Source organism: Nuphar pumila, chromosome 17, assembly GCF_984573655.1.
Source record: "Nuphar pumila chromosome 17, dmNupPumi1.hap1.1, whole genome shotgun sequence".
Lineage (NCBI taxonomy): Eukaryota > Viridiplantae > Streptophyta > Magnoliopsida > Nymphaeales > Nymphaeaceae > Nuphar > Nuphar pumila.
The window spans coordinates 69637452-69650767 of NC_143265.1; the positions used below are offsets into that span (position 1 = coordinate 69637452).

A 13316-nucleotide genomic window follows, 5' to 3' on the forward strand; every position below is an offset into this window, starting at 1 on the left:
AAGTTATCTTTGACTATATGATTACACAAGAGGATAAAGAGAAAAACACATTTTTTGAGGTTTAAACCAGAGTTGCCAGTCGAGGAAGCGAGAGTGGGAAGCGACACGGGAAGCGAGTCACTTCTAAAATTTTAGGAAGCGGGAAGCGCGGGACGACTTAGGAGCGAACTAGGAAGCGTCTCGGAAGTGAAGCGGAAGCGATCTAAGAAGCGAAGAAGGAAGCAACATAGGATTCGAGTGAGAAGCGAAAGGAAAGCGAATAAGAATCGAAAGGGAAGCGAAAATGTAATTATATATTTTTATTTTATCAAAAAATAAGATTTATGTCATTATTGACAAAATAAAACATGTGTCTAAGACAATAAATAATATAAGTTGTAATTATCTAACAAATGCATCATATTGCAAGTTGCAACTGTAAAGAATTTAAAAAATAATACATCAAGAAAAATGATAATTCGCATTTTTATTGCAACCATTTAACAAATGCACACTTTAAAATTTTAAATAAGCATCATTCATAGAGGTGAAAGATCTATTAATATACTGTGATGAAGCAACCAAAATTAAAAAGAGAAAAAGAAAGGAAGCTCTTTCATAAGTTTGCATTTATGAAAAATTGTTAAACAGGCAAATAAAAAAGAATGTAGATAACAAAAGAGCTCGATTATGCAGTACATCAAGTACCAGTTTTATAAAAAGCCAAAATAATTCAGATAATTTGCCACAGTTAGGAATATGGTTAGTAAAGGAACCAAGCAGCTCATGACTAAGCTCGGGCCGGTTTGCCATGAACTCATTCATGAGCGGTTTGTATAGCTGGCAAGCCAAGCCATGAGCAGTTCATTCAGCTAAACAAGTTGAGCCCGAACATAAAGTGTTCAGTCACTCATATATATATATAGTTATATTTATATTCTCTAACATCTGACTGTGTATTGATAATGTCATCATTGGCGGCATCATTGGCGGCCATGTTGGGGGGATGGTGGGGATGTTAGAGCATTTTCCCATGGTGATTTGGCAGAGCATTTGATATGCTCTCGTTTTGTAATGTTTTTTGTTTCCTTGAATCATGCTGCTTTTATTTCTACAACCTTCTTCCTAAGTAAATTATCTTTTATGATTAAATTGGCTATTAATAGCCTTTCGGCATACTAGAGCTAGGAAGTATGAAATATATTAGCATGTGTCGTACTGGACTTCAGAGAACAGTGTGCAGAAAGTGGAACTTTGCTACCAATGGGGGTTCCGCTTGTCTGATAGTAGCAGCAGCTAGTGCATGTTACCTTGTGTTGGGACGTTGCATGTTCAAAACCCAATGGTATAATTGTATAATTGGTAGGGTTCTGTCTAACCCCAGCTTGCCTTAAGAAAAAAACAAAAACTAGAACTTTGCTCAGGGATGAACCCAGAAACTTTTATTGGGGGCCAAACATAAACCAATTTTTTTTTCTTAAGGGGGCAGAATTTTTTTTGGGTGGACGCAAAATATTTTTTTTACCTATGTTGAAAGCAGCCAAATAAAGGCGCTCTAATATAAGTTTTAAGGGGGGCAGGACCCCCAGTCCTAATGTAGGTCTGTCTCTGACTTCGCTCCTCTGATAAAACGAGAACCTCCTGTGAAGCGGATTGTCTCTTTTGTGATTGAAATTCGATTAAACAAGTTGTCTAAAAGATCGTGGGTGACATGCACTAGTGTTTTAGCTTTTCACTTTTTAGGTTGTCTAAAAGATCGTAGGTGTGCATGAATATAAACAGTGGATCTTGAGAAGGATAGAAGATGTCTGGAATTTTGAGAAAAAATTCACTGCACTTTGGGAACAACATAAAAGGGGCCAAGTGATGCGTATCTTCCAGGAATATATAACATCAGTTGTTTGTGCAACAGAAACACATGAAAGATTTGTTTCATGATACTCTTGCCTTAAAAAAAACAAAAGCAAAAAAATTCGGAGGGCTTACTTTCTCACCCCAGAGAGTCGCCGACTCGCCATGCTTGGCTTGTGTTGCAATCGTGCGAGAGAGCGTGAGAGAAATAGAGAGAATCGAGATAGAGATAGTGAGAGGAGAGCGTACCGGAACAGATTCATCGCGATGAGGTCGTCGGAATTTCTTTCATCCCCGAAAATGGGTGGCCAAAAACTCGAGAGAGAGAGAGAGAGAGAGAGAGAGAGAGGAGTCAGATGCGAAAAATAAAACCCTAAGCCCCTTTTAGGTTTTCACGGGTTTTGTACAATGTCCATTTTGACCCCTTATTAATAAAATTTTTAAGTTTTTTGTTTTTCACGAGTTAATTTTTTTTAAAAGGGCAAACTCGTCTTTCTTTTAAGCGCCCCTCTTTAAAGGGGTACGCGTCTCCCATTAAATAGAAACACATTTCTCTTTAAAGGGGTACACATACCCCTTTAAATGGAAACACATCCCCTATTAAAGGGGGACGTGTACCCCTTTAAAGGGGGACACACTTCCTAAATTTAAAATGCGCTTTCCCATGCATTTCAAAAGCGCCACAATTCGCGCTTTCGAAGCACGTATCGAGGAAGCGCACTTCCCATATAGCAGAGGCACTTCCGGTAACTCTGGTTTAAACACTGTTTAGGAATTGAATATTTTCCATAAATGTGTTAGTCATGTCACGGGTCATAGTGTGGTTGATGCATCACCTATGATGCACCCTCTAAATGGCGTGTTATTGTAGGTTTTTTTCAAACCATACTCTGCCTTAGAAGGTTTTTATGTTGCGGCGAGTGCTAATTTAAGAGAGCGGGTGATGGTCCTATTTAGTCATTGTTCTTTTGTTGGCTTTGTTTGTAAGAAAATATGCGGAAATACAAAATAAGGGTTTAAGGGCTTATAAGATCATAAATACACAAAGCACATGAACATACATAAGTCCAACTTAAGGATAATACAGGAGCACAAAGACACAATACAAGCACTAAGTGCATTCAACACATTAAACAACTAAAGTGAACAACACAAAATATAAAAAATATTGATATTATTGAGCATGAATGCTTAAGAGAAGCATTAAACAATGAGGGGAACAAAGCCCCTATTTATACACATTACAAGAGAGATCAAATCGAAGCTCCCAATAGTCGTTGAGTGCTCCCAACGGTCATATTTATAACCGTTGGAGAACCCTCAACGACTCTATGGTCAAAACCCTTGCTTAAAATAGCAAAATACAAAAAAATAAAAAAGGAAAAAGGAAAAACTGTTCCTAATGAACCGTTCCTATTACATGAGTAAAATAACAAAAATACCCTTAGAGGATATTTACCTGTTATATATATATACAACTTAACACTCCCTCTCAAACTTAAGGTGTGATATATCGAAAGTTTTGGAAATACAACATAAATTCAATGGGAAGGATCCAAGTCTTCAATTGTCTTCAAGGAAAATCTCCATCTTTATAACACAACAGAGAGTTTTGCAAATACAAGTCTTCAAATGTCTTTATTGGTGATCATCACCGAACGCTTTCATTGGATATTTTCATCTTCATAATATGATGCATCAAAGATATTCCTTTCTCAATCTATCGCATCTTTAAGAACCTGCAGAGAGAACAAAATAAAGGTTTCAATTACACAAGAAAAATATCCTAACCCAATAATTATAAAGTTTTAAAACCAATATATTTTTAAAACAAGAGACACATATGTAGAATTTTCAAACAAAGTAGTAGTTTAAAAACATTATATAATCATTAAGAAAGATAAGAGGAGTATTTCTCGTGGATAAATTTTATGAAATCAAATCATAAACCCCAAATCAATGTATTTTTCAAGAAAACATAAATATTTATCATAAAAAAATTGATCGCTAAAGGACATAAATCATCAAGAAGAGATAAACAATTATGCATAGAATATAACAATTCAAAAAGAGACTTCAAGAAAAGAGGAGTTAATAAAATTCATGCATACAATAATGTGAACAAGATAATCAATATGAAACACACACATATATCCAACTTGCAATTAATGCATATTTAATGCACATGAGACGATAATAAAAAATAACTATTTTTATCAATAAAATGCATGAATTTAATGTAAAGAACCAAGTAGCCTTCAATTACGAAACAAAGTGTCCACCAATGTCAAGTGAACAACACATAAGTGTTCTCTTAAGGAACACACTCTCAAAACCCACAAAGGACACACACACACAAGAAGACTCACATACTCACAGTATAAAGAATGAAATTTTTATTAAACATCACAAATATGCAAAATGCATGAAATTTTTATCAATAAGCATTTTTCCATATAAGAAAACACAAGTAGAAAAAATTTAAAAATCTCGTGGAGAGATTTAAAAAAAAAATCTCACATAACAAAGAGAATAATATTTGCAAATCTCAAAAATAGTTTGACCACCATAAGCAATCATCTCACTAGACTTCCAAACCTTAAAAATAAAGTGTATCAGCTACTGGAACAAAAGATAATCATAATGCCACTAATGGGCTAAAAAAATACACAAAAAATCTGAATAACAAACATCTCTTGTCTACATAAAATGACACTTAAACAAGTGTATCAGATACTAGAATAAGTGCATAATTACAATGCCACTAATGGGCTAAAACACACACAAAAAGTGTGAATAACCAACATCTCTTGTGTAAAAAACTGACACTTAAAACAAATGTATTAACAACTAGAACAAGAGCATAATCACAATGCCACATATGAAACAAAGAAACACAAAAAATATGAATAGCTAATGGGTTTACGTAACTCACCACATTTGAAAAACATTTCTTGTTTTATGACACTTAAATAAGAGATATAATAGGAGTAAACACACGAGGTAAGAGAGTTTGTAATAAAAACAAACTAATGTCATCAGGAAGGTAAGGAAAACATTTACAAATCAAGGCAAAAATATTAAATTTTTTAACTTTTTGAAACACCATAGTTTCAAAAAATAGATAGCCATCACAAATACATAATTATAAGCATCCATAATACAAATGACCAAATATTCAAGTGAGTGATACAATACACTCATAGAACCAGAGATCAAACAAACATCAGTTAGAGCCAAACTACAATACACTCACAAAACCAGAGATCAAACAAACGTCAGTTAGAGCCAAACTATAAGTCGACAATCTTAACTGACAAAACCGAGGTGCATACAACTCTTTCCAACAAAGAACTCTGGTTTAACAAAAGCAACATGGATCCAGAGGTCAATCATCTACCAATTAGATTTAAGAATGTGTCAACATGACACTCAAAAATTTTGATAAGAAGACTTGAGGTGCACATATAACTCACCTCAACGGCTAACTCTGACCTAATAACAACAAGACCAAAAAAAAAGAAGCATCATATAAAAAATCTGTGATGGACGAAACAGATGCCATAAGAAGACAATAAATACTCACGAAAATCAATTTTCAAATAAGCGAGTTCATATATAAGAATCGATTTGAAAGGACAAAGTTTCAAATCAAATTCAATAACTGTAGATAAAAACTTAGAATGAATATATTACAATCATATGTACAACAAGATGTCAATTGATGCAATCATATGCATAGTCAATATAAGCAAGCTATATAGTGAGATAACTCAATATAGATTACAAGTCTACTACGAGACAACAATGTCATATAACATTAAAGAAGGCCAAAACATATATAGAGATTCTCAAAGAACTATATAGAAAACCAAGTGCATACACAAGTATAACCAATCATGGATACTCACAAAGCGATCAAAAACTCATGTATATATAATAATCATAATAACTTGAAGCCACATATATTATACAAAACTATGAATAATCACATAAGATATGCATAGGAACACATTTAAGCTTATATGCAAGTGATAGATTAAGGCACTGAGGGTACATAGTATATACCAAAGAGGGTACAATATAAAAATTAATATTTTATAAATAACAAGTATGCACTGAATCAAAAGTCTTTAATCAAGAACACACATGTCCACCAAAGTTCTCAGTGGACAAGCACATTCATCAATGATGAACAAGTGCGCAAGTGAACCATGAGGAAAACACTTATAACACCCACATAGGGCAAACACAAAGAAGTTTCTCATAATGCTCAATTTAATATTTTATTAAAAACTAAATATGCAATAAAAACATAATATTTAAATCTCATGCAAGGCATGTAAGATAATGTTCATTAAAGAGCCATGAGACTAAGAAAATAACACAATTATAAGGATCACAAAAGGACCAACAAGCGACATTTATTAAAGTGAATGACTCCCATAAGAAATCATGCTCAATACCTTGTGCACGAATAGACAATCTCATTTATCATGTAAGACAATCACAAGTATACAAGGATCAAATATTAAAAATTATTTTCTTCGTAAGCTAGATCATAATTTTTAATACTTTAAAAGCTACTTTAACTTTTACATAAGAATATACCAAGAATAAAGAGCGAAAAATTAAACTCAAGTACAATTTCATAAGATCATACTTGTGAAAAACACACAACACCATGTTAAATTATTTTAAAATATATGATAATTTTTTAAAAAGAAACAAAACAAAGTTCAATAATAAATACAAATATGATTTGATATTTATAACCATGAATTGTTAAAAAAAACGAGTTTTCAAACTAGATCTCACATATATAATTTCGCAAGATCAAACAAATATTATAAACCTTGTAAAAATAAAGCCAACGGTAGTTTTTAAGAAACATAACAAATATTTTTTCAAAGATAAGGAAAATGAGTGCTTTCTCATGCATAATGCAAGAGATAGATAACACTAGAAATACTTAAAGATATAAGATACATATCGGGTCAAGATTTCCCTTGAATCCCAACAACATAACAATCATGAATCCTTCACAAAACACGATCTCGAACCAAAGAATCCCAAGACCCCAAAAAGGCAAAATACCAAGAAGGATTTCTTGGCTTCGATACCATGTAAGGGAATATGCAAAAATACAAAATGAGAGCCTCTAAGAGCTTACAAGATCATAAACACAAAGTGCACATGCACATACATATATGTCCAACTAAGGGACAATACAAGAGCACAAAGACACAAAACAAACAATAAGTGCATTCAAGACATTAAAGATCTAAAGAGAAGAACACAAAATATATCCAAGTGAACAAGCACATTCATAAATAATAGACAAGTGCTAAAGTGAACCATGAGGGAAACAATTATAACACCCACAAAGGGTTGACAAAAAGAAGTTTCTCATAATTCTCAATTTAATATTTTATTAAAAACTAAGTATGCAATAAAAACATAATATTTAAATCTCATGCAAAACATGTAAGATAATGTTCATTAAAGAGCCACGAGACTAAAAAAAAAATAACACAATCGTAAGGACCACAAAAGGACCAATAAGAGACATTTATTAAAGTGAATGACTCCCATAAGAAATCATGCTCAATACCTTATGCACGAATAGACAATCTCATTTATCATGTAAGGCAATCACACATGCACAATGATCAAATATCAATATAAAAATTATTTTCTTCATAAGCTAGATCATAATTTTTAATACTTTAAAAGCTACTTTAACTTTTACATGATAATATACCAAGAATAAAGAGAGAAAAATTAAACTCAAGTTAAGCACAATTTCATAAGATCATACTTGTGAAAGACACACAAAACCATTTTAAATTATTTTAAAATATATGATTAATTAAAACAAAACAAAGTTCAATAATAAATACAAACGTGATTTGATATTTATAACCATGAATTGTTCAAATAAAGCATTTAAATGCCAATAATACATGCTAAAGAATACTAGATCATATACAGGCATATCAAATAAAACAAGTTTTGAAAAAATTAAGATTCAAACTAGATCTCACATATATAATTTCACAAGATCAAACAAATATTATAAACCTTATAAAAATAAATCCAATGATAATTTTAAAAAGAAACATTTGAAAATTTTAATTTTTAAGAAACATAACAAATAATTTTTTAAAGATAAGGAAAATGAGTGTTTTCTCATGCATGATACAAGAGATAGATAACACTAGAAATGCTTAAAGATATAAGATACATATCGGGTCAAGATTTTTCTTGAATCCAAGCCACACAACAATCATGAATCCTTTACGAAGCACGAACTCGAACCAAAGAATCCCAAGACTCAAAAGAAGTAAAATATCAAGAAGGATTTTTTGGCTCTGATACCATGTAAAGGAATATGTGGAGATACAAAATGAGAGCCTTTAAGAGCTTACAAGATCATCAACACAAAGTTCACATGCACATACATAAGTCCCACTAAGGGACAATACAAGAGCACAAAGGCACAACACAAATACTAAGTGCATTTAAGACATTAAAGATCTAAAGAGAAGAACACAAAAATATAAAAAATATTGATATCATTAAGCACAAATGCTTAAGAGAAGCATTAAACAATGAGTGAGAAACAAAGTCCCTATTTATATACATTACAAGAGAGAGAGAGAGAGAGAGAGAGAGAGAGTTTTCCCCCAACGACTCTATGATCAAATGATCATAGATCCCTTGCTTAAAAGGGCAAAATACAAAAAAGGAAAAATATATAAAAAAGGGGAAAACTGTTGCTAATGAACAATCCCTATTACATGTGTATGTATGACCATTGGGAGCTCTCAACGACTCTATGGTCAAAAGACCATAGATCCCTTGCTTAAAAGGGAAAAATACAAAAAAGAAAAAATAAATAAAAAAGAGAAAAACTGTTCCTAATGAACAGTCCGTATTACATGAGTAAAATAACGAAAATACCCCTAGAGGATATTTACCTATTATATATACACCACACACACACACACAACAACAACAACAACTTAACATTGTCATATTAAGAGGTTCTCTATCTTTTCAATTATTGCAATGACATTGTTGACATGCTTAAGCTATAAGTTTCCAAGACTAAGTTATGTTTAAAATTAATTTGAAGCTTGTTACTTGTCAATATGATCATGGAGGTCGCTTGGAGATCCCATAGCGCTAAAGGCTTACTAATTCTGTTGACAAATATGACAAAGGACATTTGCCTGAGAAAAATGTAGTTTTAACTGGTTTTCACAGCAATTTGATAGATTCGTCAGAATTCTTGGATTCCAACTTAATAAGTGAGTTAATTATATCATCACTTTTCCTCTACTGAAAATTGTAGATCCCTTGTCTATGACGTTCTATTTTCTGAAGCTTTAGTTTTTGAAATTGAGGAAGTGCTTAGCTGCTTTATTTACCATGGTAGTTCTGTGACCTGAGTCTTTTTAAGTTAGTGGTACCTGATCTTGGAAAAGGATAGATATGTGGAAAATGGAAGTTGTGCTTTCTGACTTTGATCTTGTTTTTCATGGCCGGCAGCCATATCTCCATGAGTCACGGCATCTTCATGCAATGAAACGAGTCAGGGGATCTGGAGGACGTTTTCTTAACACAAAGAAGCTTGGAAGCTTATCTGATTCTGAAGTTGTGCAGTCGGAAAATGGTGGTGCTAGTTCAGGAAATAGTGCTTCAGCAGCTTCGAGCTCTGAAGTCACATGCATTTCTCCCCACGATCACCTTTTCCAACAACCCGATTTCCTTTTCTCAGGTTTCCACTCACAAACTGGAGGGGGCATGCAAGGAAATGGTGTTGTACACCATGGTCCATTGCATAACAGATTTCCCCTCTCCCTATAAGTCGCAGAGAGAACCATGGGCAGTTTGTGGGTGTTTGGCTAAGGCCAACAACCAACTGGATTGCAACATGTGTTCCTCCTGTTGTTGTCGGGTAATAGGCAATTCATCCTTGGCTGTTATCATGCCTGTTCTTTTGGATGGTGCTTATTGGCAGCATAGACAAAAGGACAAGCTGAAACCTTATTAGTTGGAAGTGTAGAGTGAATGATTACTGATGCAGAAACTGGTTTAATCTTTTAGTATTGTATGAATGACTATGGTGTGTGTTGACACTTTCTGCTGCTTCCACTGGAAATGTAGCGTGAATGGATACTGTTGCAGATACTGGATTGATCTTTTCTGTATTCTAAGAATGACTGGTGTTTGTAGTTACAACCTTTCTGGTGCTTCCGCTGGAAATGTAGGGTGAACAGTTACTGTTGCAGAAACTGGTTTGATCCTTCTGTATTCTATGAATGACCATGGTGTTTGTACTTGTATACTTTTCTTCTGCTTCCAGGAAATCTGCTCTATTTTGTTAGGAATTATTCCTTTTTCTTTTTTATCTGTGAACGTAAATAATGGATTTGTTCTGTCATTATTGAAAAAATTACACGTACCGGGAAATTAGGGATGGCAGTGGGGCGGGGCGGGGGACAAGGTCTCCACCCCCGCCTTCATCCCCGTTTCATGTCCTCCATCCCCGTTTCAAACTGGGATGAGACGGGGAAAAGTGGCAAGGGACGGGGCGGGGTGGGGCGGGGAAAAGGGTACGTCCATCCCCGCCTCCATCACCGCCTCCATCCCCGAACGAGGATGGATTTTAACCTTCGTCCCTGCCTCCATCCCCGTTTCATACCCTTCATCCCCGGTCCAAACTGGGCGAGGCGGGGTGGGGCCCCACTTTCCCCCGTCCACTGCCATCCCTAGGGGAAATGAATGGGTCAAAGTTTGTTATATTTACAGACATGGATTTATCCAAGTTAATTTTCATGTTCCAATAATTAATATTGTGTTTCTGCAACGATGTCTAAGAAAAGTGAATCCCAAGTAGTTTTACGTGGTTCTTTTCTTTGGGGATAACCGGGGAAAAGGTGTCAATTTTCTGTCTGCCAAGTACAATCAGTCACGGGTGCTCTGTTTGCACTGAGTTTTACGTAAGTAAAAGTTGTTTAGTAATGTTTTCTACAATGTTTAAGAAAAGTGAGTCCCTAGCAGTTTTACGTAGAGGTAATAACGTTTTCCTCAAAGATGCACGAGGCAAGTGAATACGAAGCAGTTTTATAGTTGTTAATGGATCCAGTTGGATTAGATCCAATATAGGGTTTGATGGATCGGCTAGCCCAGAAAGCATGGTTCATTAGATCTAGTGACTCGTACCTGATTAGGCTTAACCTATATTTCTTGTTGAAGCTTGGGTTTGGGCATGGAGTCAGGTCCATGGCTTGAGCTAGGTTTGGTCAAAAGCCCACCTGAACATGAGAGAAAAAAATTTGATTTCCTTTTTTCTGTTTTTTTTTCAGTGGTGATGTCGAGATTCAATCTGAATCAGGGATGAATCCAGCGGTTTTTTTAGGTGGGGCTCGGTTCAGCCTAAAGCTAATCAAGTTTTGGCCGATTCGCTCTTCTATTCTGATAACACTGCCCCCAACTATGCATGTTCCTTTTTCAAATCAATTTGCTCTTACATCATCACATGATCATTAATACCAAGCTTCTGCATCATCTTCACCAGCACGTCTGCTGAATGATTCAACATTTAGTTGGTTGGGATGGAATCATCAGCCAAGAGCCTGGATGCACGTCATCTTCATCATCTCTTATTTCCAATTGATCATCAATATCATATCAATAAACCAACAAGACAAAACGTCTTTGACCCCCATATCATGACTGTTGTAGCACTTCTTCAACAAATCGTTATTTGATTGACAATATTCTTCAGCAAATTGTTGTTATTATTTTTTTGAGTCTCTAATGAGTCCCTACTATGATTTGTAGTATTTTTGGGTCTCCAACGAGCCTCACAATGATTTATAGTGTTGTCCAGTCTTTTAACTATGATTTATAGTGCTTTGGGGTCTCCAACGAGCCCCACAACGATTTGTAGTGTTTTTCGGTCTTTTAACTATGATTTATAGTGTTTTCGGGTCTCTAACGAGACCCACAGCGATTTATAGTGTTGTTGGACCTCGCTATAACGATTTGTAGTGTTTCTCGCTAAATACTACAGCGATTTGTGATTCAAATCGCTATCCGAATCAGGACCAACTTGTCAGGGCTATATCTCCCTAACCAAAGATCGGATTTCAAATCCGTAAAAAGTGGTGTCTTCGTTATGAAGTCTAGTTTATTCCTGTAAATTTTCAGTAATTTATATGGTCATTTGATATCCCATTTGGATCTAAAACCAGACCCCTATCAGTCTGCCTTATTTGAATGACATAGGTTTTTATTTCATTTTGTAAGAGTCATATCTCCCCAATGGAAGATCATTTTTCAAATCCGTAAAAAGGGTTTTCTTTCTCTATGTGTCTAGTTTATATTTGAAAAGTTTTATAACTTTTTATGCTCATTTGATATTTCAAACATGTTAAAAACGGAGATATGTTATAAAATGTTATAAAACTTAAAAAGTTTGAAACTTCCTCTATGTGTCTCGATTTTTAACAGGTTTGAAATATCAAATGAGCATAAAAAGTTATAAAACTTTCCAGATATAAACTAGACACATAGAGGAAGAAAACCCTTTTTACGGATTTGGAAAATGATCTTCCGTTGTGGAGATATGACTCTTACAAAATGAAATAAAAACCTATGTCACTCAAATAAGGCAGACTGATAGGGGTCTGGTTTTAGATCCAAATGGGGTATCAAATGACCATAGAAATCGCTGAAAATTTACAGGAATAAACTAGATTTCATAACGAAGACACCACTTTTTACGGATTTGAAATCCGATCTCTGGTTAGGGAGATATAGCCCTGAAAAGTTGGTCCTGATTCAGATAGCGATTTGTATCACAAATCGCTGTAGTGTTTAGCGAGAAACACTACAAATCGCTATAGCGAGGTCCATCAACACTATAAATCGCTGTGGGTCTCGTTAGAGACCCGAAAATACTATAAATCATAGTTAAAAGACCAAAAAACACTACAAATCGTTGTGGGGCTCGTTGGAGACCCCAAAGCAGTATAAATCATAGTTAAAAGACCGGACAACACTATAAATCATTGTGAGGCTCATTGGAGACCCAAAAATACTATAAATCATAGTAAGGACTCATTAGAGACTCAAAAAAATCATAACAACAATTTGCTAAAGAATATTGTCAATCAAATAACGATTTGTTGAAGAAGTGCTACAACAGTCATGATATGGGGGCCAACACTACAGCGATTTGTGATACAAATCGCTATCCGAATCAGGACCAACTTGTCAGGGCCATATCTCCCTAACCAGAGATCGGATTTCAAATCCGTAAAAAGTGGTGTCTTCGTTATGAAGTCTTATTTATTCCTGTAAATTTTCAGCGATTTCTATGGTCATTTGATACCCCATTTGGATCTAAAATCATACCCCTATCAGTCTGCCTTATTTGAGTGACATAGGTTTTTTTTTCATTTTGTAAG

The 13316-nt window shown here is 34.6% G+C and overlaps 1 protein-coding gene across 1 annotated transcript in view; it reads left to right on the plus strand.

Annotated features, from left to right (window-relative positions):
* Window positions 1-10181, plus strand: part of LOC149812135 (nuclear transcription factor Y subunit A-5-like) — a 35456-nt gene extending 25275 nt beyond the window's left edge. The window contains exon 6 of the mRNA XM_089992801.1: window positions 9388-10181. Within this exon, the coding sequence (XP_089848927.1) occupies window positions 9388-9705 (318 nt within the window). The 3' untranslated portion in view covers window positions 9706-10181. The remainder of the gene's footprint in view (window positions 1-9387) is intronic.
* Window positions 10182-13316: the final 3135 nt, after the last annotated feature.